This window comes from Ammodytes marinus, assembly GCF_949987685.1.
Source record: "Ammodytes marinus genome assembly, chromosome: 3".
Lineage (NCBI taxonomy): Eukaryota > Metazoa > Chordata > Actinopteri > Uranoscopiformes > Ammodytidae > Ammodytes > Ammodytes marinus.
The window spans coordinates 34,013,914-34,021,413 of record NC_137232.1 but is presented as its reverse complement, the minus strand read 5'-3'; the positions used below and the strand labels follow the sequence as shown (position 1 = coordinate 34,021,413).

The 7,500-nt window shown below is 40.3% G+C and overlaps 1 protein-coding gene across 1 annotated transcript in view; it reads right to left on the bottom strand.

Moving 5' to 3' along the window:
* The window catches only part of LOC307271260 (leucine-rich repeat and fibronectin type III domain-containing protein 1-like protein), a gene marked incomplete at both ends in the record, with an annotated part of 96,068 nt that extends 91,258 nt beyond the window's left edge, over positions 1-4,810 (bottom strand). Inside the window, one exon of the mRNA XM_080053670.1 lies at positions 4,550-4,810. Coding sequence (XP_079909796.1) covers positions 4,550-4,810 — 261 coding nt within the window. The remainder of the gene's footprint in view (positions 1-4,549) is intronic.
* Between the last annotated feature and the right edge of the window lie 2,690 nt (positions 4,811-7,500).

The following is a 7,500-nucleotide window of genomic DNA, read 5'->3' as shown; positions in this document are numbered from 1 at the left end:
TTCTAAGGAAAAAAATTATAATTCAAAACAATTGTTCAGCTATTATGCACTAAATTAAATGTACTTATGGATATTATAATTACTTTCTACAAAATCTGCTAGGAAATAAAACCCAAAATGCTACACACTGCAGGTTTGATGCACATTGTCCATCTGGAGAAAATAAAGATTGAAAAAGAAAAAAAAAATCTCCTAAAATACTGGATCAACTTTATTGTATTTTAGATATCTCCGAGTTCCATTTCAGTTCCAGCAATAATTGAGTCTAACGTTTTTTTTTGTTATTTTCAAGCTTTATTAGACAGTACAGAGTTGAAATGGGGAGACAGACAGAGAGAGAGAGAGAGAGAGAGAGAGGGAGAGAGAGAGAGATAGAGAGAGGGAGAGAGACAGAGAGAGAGAGAGAGAGAGAGAGAGAGAGAGAGAGAGAGAGAGAGGGGGGGATGACCTGCAGTAAAGGTCCACAGGTCGGATTTGAACCTGCGACCACTGCAACGAAGGCCGGAGCCGATATGGTACACGCTCTATCCACTACGCCCCATGAGTTGATTCTTCACTTAAAAACAGTTTAGTAGGTCGTGCCTGTGGGGGATTAAACTAGCGGTTTTGGTTACAGAACGGCCTTTAAATTTTAAATGAACCTTTATTAATAATACGCTGCTAATTAATACCAGAGTAGAGCGGGTCAGACCAGACAGGGGTTTGGAATTCATTAATTAAAAATCACTTTACAAAGGTCAGTAGTTTGCAGAGCTGCTGATAACATGCGGTGTGAAAAAGAAGAAATATATCTGGCTCTTAAAGGTGTAGGCAGTGATTCTGGAGAACGCTTGTTGTCAAATGAATTTCACGTCAAAATCAGTGAATATCTCCTCATGATCCTCTACCTGTTCGTAAGGTGTGCGCAAAAGAAAAAATCTGTTGTTAACACACAGCGTAGACTAAACAGATGTGTAAACAATGGGCCCCACTGTAGCTAGCAACATGCCCTTTTTCAGAGCCAGTTTTAGTTGTAGTCAGAAGCCGGCGCATGACATACGTCACGACCAAACGTTATGCGATTGGTTGGCAGATCCAGAGTGGCACTGGGCAGATCCAATAGTTTTAAACTTCAACAGACACCCGCCTTCAAGTGAGTTAACGTTTGTCAATTGAGCGATTCCAGACCTTCTGTACAAATGAAATGAAGTACGATGGTCTGGTAGGACCAGGCTAAATGAAGTACGATGGTCTGGTAGCACCAGGCTAAATGAAGTACGATGGTCTGGTAGGACCAGGCTAAATGAAGTACGATGGTCTGGTAGGACCAGGCTAAATGAAGTACGATGGTCTGGTAGGACCAGGCTAAATGAAGTACGATGGTCTGGTAGGACCAGGCTAGATGAAGTATGATGGTCTGGTAGGACCAGGCTAGATGAAGTATGATGGTCTGGTAGGACCAGGCTAAATGAAGTACGATGGTCTGGTAGGACCAGGCTAAATGAAGTACGATGGTCTGGTAGCACCAGGCTAGATGAAGTACGATGGTCTGGTAGCACCAGGCTAGATGAAGTACGATGGTCTGGTAGAACCATCATACTTCATTTCATTTGTACGCTGTTATGTCTCAATCTTTGCAAACACTTCTAAAAACATCTGTGGCACTCACCGGCAAATTATTAAAATCCCTTTTCCCATGTCGCGTTGTGTGCCAGCAAACATCAAGTTACAGCTCTGGACAAAAATGAAGAGTCCACTCCAAATGTTCAGTGTCTCTCGTTTGACTATTTATAGGCATATGTGTTTGAGTAGAATGAACATTTTGGTTTTATAATATAAACTACTGACAACATTTCTACCAAATTCCAATACATTTTTTGTCATTAATAAGAGCAATTCCAATAAGTAATGTAGAGATGAAGATTTAAGAAAAATCCAGACTGGTCTCTTAATATTTTATTGCTAACATAACATATTTATCCACTTTCAAGTTATTTATCAAACACTGAGGAAGTCTCACGCTGAGATGAGTGACTGTATTTGGCATTGAGCTTGTCACCATGTTGGCATTTTTTAATTTTTCTCCACCTCCGTTCCAAGATTACTAATAGAATAATTAATTTGTGAAATCCATAAAAACCTCATCACAGCTTTCAGCCTTATTCAACATGTTGTGCTGGAAGACACACACACACACACACACACACACACACACACACACACACACACACACACACACACACACACACACACACACACACACAGACACACACACACACACACAGACACACACACACACACACACACAGACACACACACACACACACACACACACACAGCTTTCAGCCTTATTCAACATGTTGTGCTGGAAGACACACACACACACACACACACACACACACACACACACACACACACACACACACACACACAGACACACACACACACACACACAGACACACACACACACACAGACACACACACACACACACACACACACACACACACAGACACACACACACACACACACACACGCACACACACACACACACACACACACACACACACACACAGCTTTCAGCCTTATTCAACATGTTGTGATGGATGGAAGGAGCAGATGTGTTCCTAATACAGGATTTTTCTGCCTTCAGTTTGGAATAAACATAACAACTCGCCTTGAATATCTCATATTTTTTTCCTGAACAGTTCACACTTTTATTCACAGTTTTATCTGTGTATTTGTTTATTAAAATCATCCCAGCAGCAGTCAGCTACTTCTGCATATTTAAAGCTGAGTAGGTTTCTTTCATAAAATTGCTGAATGCTTGAACACTCTGACTCATATGCTTTCAACCATTCATTTCATTTCAGAAGTTATTCTTAAAGCTGCAGTGCGTAGAATTTGGGGTTTTATTTCCTAGCAGATTTTGTAGAAAGTAATTATAATATCCATAAGTACGTTTAATTTAGTGCATAATAGCTGAAATTTTTTTTTGAATTATTTTTTCCCTTAGAAAGGGTCTCATATATGTCAATATTTCTGCATATTTTGGACCAAGGCCTAGTGCCGCCATCTTGAAAGTGTCATAGTTGGAATGTCATCAGGTGCATTGTTTAAAATTTAGAATTGTTCTTGTCCTTGAAGGCCACTGTAGCTTCTGTTATTATTCGAAAAGGGTTGGGGTTACCCAGGGAGTGTTGCATTCTAGAACTTTGTAGAACTTTCTTGATGATGTCATATTACACACTGCACCTTTAACTAAAGGAATGCAGTTTACTTTTGTGATGTAACCACTTCCTTGTTTATGCTGAACTATCACTGTCTACTGTCAATATATATATATATTTTTTTTCTAAATATTTTTTTGGCATTTTTTTTATGCTTTATTGATAGTGTAGAGACAGAGGTGAAATGGGGCAGAGAGGGGAGTGACATGCAGAGAACGACCGCGGGCTGGAATCTAACCCGGGTCCGCTGCCGGCCGAGGCCCATGTGGGGGGGGGGACGCCCTACCAACTGAGCTAAGGGCGCCCCCCTACTGTTGATATATTTGATAAGGCTGAAATCTTTCTATTTATCTATCTATCTATCTATCTATCTATCTATCTATCTATCTATCTATCTATCTATCTATCTATCTATCTATCTATCTATCTATCTATCTATCTATCTATCTATCTATCTATCTATCTATCTATCTATCTATCTATCTATCTATCTATCTATCTATCTATCTATCTATCTATCGATCTATCTATCTATCTATCTATCTATCTATCTATCTATCTATCTATCTATCTATCTAGAGAAGCTTTTATAAAGCGTATATAGTGTGTCAGTAAATGTTGAGTCTTGACTGTATTGTTTAACGCCTTTGGAAGGAAGGAAATGCAATACAATAAAAGCAGTATTTTGGGTCACAATCAAAAGCAGAAACTGGTGGCACTTTTTAAAACAGCAAAACACTGTACAATAAAAATGTAACTGGAAATTCACTATTCATCACTCAGCAGACTTGACATATTGGCGAAGTCTCGATGCCGTAGTGTAGTGATACAGTTGTCCATGAGTCTTAGTTCCACTGTCTGTCTGTCTATGTTGGGCGGGACAAATTCCACTCTAGCGCTATTCTAAAATGACCATATTGCTGCTTCCTGGCCTTAGCTTTGTCATAAGAACATTGTGATTGGTTTAAAGAAATGCGAACAGGCCAGATTAAAAAGTTATTGGTAGCTACTTTGATTATTTAGTTACTTCTGTAATTTTAGGATGGGTTTTGAATATCCGGCAAGGGACAACAGATGTAAACTAGCCTCTTATGCCAACTCTGGCTCACTGACAGTTTGACTGTTGATTAGTGTACTATGTCCCTTAAAGCTGGGGTATGTGATTTCTGATTGGTCAAAATTAACATGAGCTGTACACTTAGTTTGACCAATCAGAGCGAGGCTCCGATTCTCTGTTCCTATTGGCTGTTGGGACTGTCCATTCACTTTGGCAACGACTTTGTTGGTGTAGAGCGTGTCAGGGAGGGACCATAGGGGATAAAATTCACTATTCATCACTCACCAGACTTGACATATTAGCGAAGTCTCGATGTCTCAGCGTAGTGATAAAGTTGTCCATGAGTCTTAGCTCCGCGGTCTGTCTGTCTATGTTGGGCGGGACAAACAGCAGGCCAGTCTTAGCGCAGAGCACGGTGTAGGAGGGAAGCAGGTTCTGGCAGGTGCAGCGCTTTGGGCACAACATGGCTGACACACGGCCCGGCAGAGAGGACAGTAGCAGGAGGAGAAGCACCCGGCGAACCAGCAGGGAGGAAACAGACTCCATTTTGGATATAATGCTGGAACACACAGAGAGAGAGAGAGAAACATGAAGTCAGTTAATAAAGCTTGTTGAAGATTTAGAGTATCAGTGTGTTTAAGACATACTTCCTCGGTGGGAATATGAAGGTGTATTGAACTCTGAGATCCTATGTAGTATAAATGTGCAAACATTTTAGAAATCGGTTAATCGGTTCATCCTAGCCTGAGAAAAGGCAGAAAGAGTGTTTTATGGTCTCACTGTCTCACCCTTCATTTTCCCATGCATGACATCACACATGGTAAAATAATAATAATTTATGAAGCTGATGAACAAACTGTTTCATAAATCAGACAATTAACAACATATGAACAAATCCTTCTGTAATAACCTTCAGAATAGTGCTGAGAATGATTATGGAAAGTTTAGTTGATGTAAGTGCTTTAGAAGTTGAGATATTTGGTTCAGAGTATTAAAATAAATACCAGAATAAATACTAGGATGAAAGAAGACATGTTGTGGAAGAAAAATAGACAAAAATCTCAAAATGTACCTGTGGTTGAATATAACTTTTACAAGTTGTGGTCAGCTCTTTTAAATCAAGTTTCCATTTTAACCTGCAATTGTTATTGTATTTAAATGTTATATTTCTATTAATTCGCTTTTAACAGTTTTATTTCTATTCATTCGCTTTTCTAATGTGTATTATGTATTTTAATCTTGCCCCTGTAAAGCACTTTGAATGGCCTTGTGTCTGAATTGTGCTATATAAATAAACCTGCCTTGCCTTGCCTTGTAAAATACTTAAAGGGGCACCGTGTAACATTTTAAGTAATGTATTAGCTAAAATCAATATCCTCATTCATAAATATGTCCTCATTGGTGTAAAATCACCTCTGCCAATAATCTGAATAATCCTCTTGAGCGGAGAATTACAAATATCAATATTACATTGTGTACATTGAGCAGGCAGGTCTTATGGAGGCATCCATGTTTTTGGAATGTCATCAGGTGCATTGTTTAGAATTTTAGAATTGTTCTTGTCCTTGAAGGCCACTGTAGCTTCTGTTATTATTCAAAAGGGGTGGGGTTACCCAGGGAGCGTTGCATTCTAGAACTTTCTTGATGATGTCATATTACACAGTGCCCCTTTAAAAAAATAGTTACTTTGCGGGTAGTACTGATAGATAGAGGGAACAGTGAGGGAGAGGGAGGGGGGTACATTCAAGTTATGAGTTTGTTTATGCAGAGCCTGTGTTTTGTGCTGAGTAAGATGTCCAGGGTAAAGCATGAAAGTAAACACTATATTCTATCAGCCATTAAGCTTGCTCTGCTCCGCTATGATTACTAACGGAGAACAACATTTAAGAACACAAATTATCCGCTGTGTCTCCGGCTGTCTCACTACATAAATTCTCTAGACGCTTCTGTGCATAAGAATTAGGCCCAGGATAACTTTACTTACTTTCTTTTCTTTTCTTTTCTTTTCTTTTGCTTGCCCGAGAAATAAAGGAACACATTTACATGGGTATTGATTTCTCTCCAAAGGCATTTTGCTATGAATATATTCAGCTGTTGAGCGAAAAGCGTTGTGCAATAGAAAGGCAACACACACACACACAGACAGACACACACACACACACACACACACACACACACACACACACACAAACACACACACACAGTTACGCTGGTTTGTAAGTGCAAATACTCACTCACTCACTCACTCACTCACGCACGCACGCTCGCACTCACTCACGCACGCACACATGCACGCACAATCACACACACACACACACGCACGCACACACAGACACACGCACGCACGCACGCACACACACACACACACACACACACACATAAACTGTAGCCTGGTGAGACCTTCACATTAGTTTCTCTCCCACTAAACTGCCTTCCACCAACAGACAGAAAGTGGGGAGGGTCCGGTCTGACTGGAGGCTAGATTGATGGCTACATGAACCAATCAGGGGCTGCCTTAGCCTGGTTGTACCAGTCCATCATACTTCATTTCATTTGTACAGAAGGTCTGGAACTGATATTTTTAGTGTTGAAAACAGCATCCTATTTGGGCGATTCTGACCCATAATCCAGTGCGCACCTGAAGTGACGTCACATCGACGGAGCCTCCGTATGAAAACAAATGGGGATGTGACAGATGTAAAAGCAAGAGGCAAGATCAAGGAGCCATGTTAGGATGAAATAAAAGAGTAAAAGTATGTCCCAATTGTAGCATACTGCATCCTAACTAGATTATTTTGATGGTCAGATGTAGTATGTAGAATAGAGAAAAGAAAGAGTATAGGATTTGGAACGCAGGAAAATTGTCCATACTAGGGGATAGAGCTATGAGTTAAAGCTGGGGTATGTGATTTCTGATTGGTCAAAGTTAACACGAGCTGTACACTTTGACCAATCAGAGTAAGGCTCCGATTCTCCGTTCTTATTGGCTGTTGGGACTGTCCATTCACTTTGGTACGACTTTGTTGGTGTAGAGCGTGTCAGGGAGGGACCATAGGGGAGGGACCAAAGAGAACAAGTGGAGCGGTTGAGGTATTTGGATTCAAATCTCTATCCCAACTGCCATTTTATCCCCAAATCCTCCACCCCAGCTTTAAACATATGCAGAAGTAATGGCAGAGAAGTAATGGCATGACATAAATCTAGTGGAATTGATCGGGAGACTTTAAAACCCAACT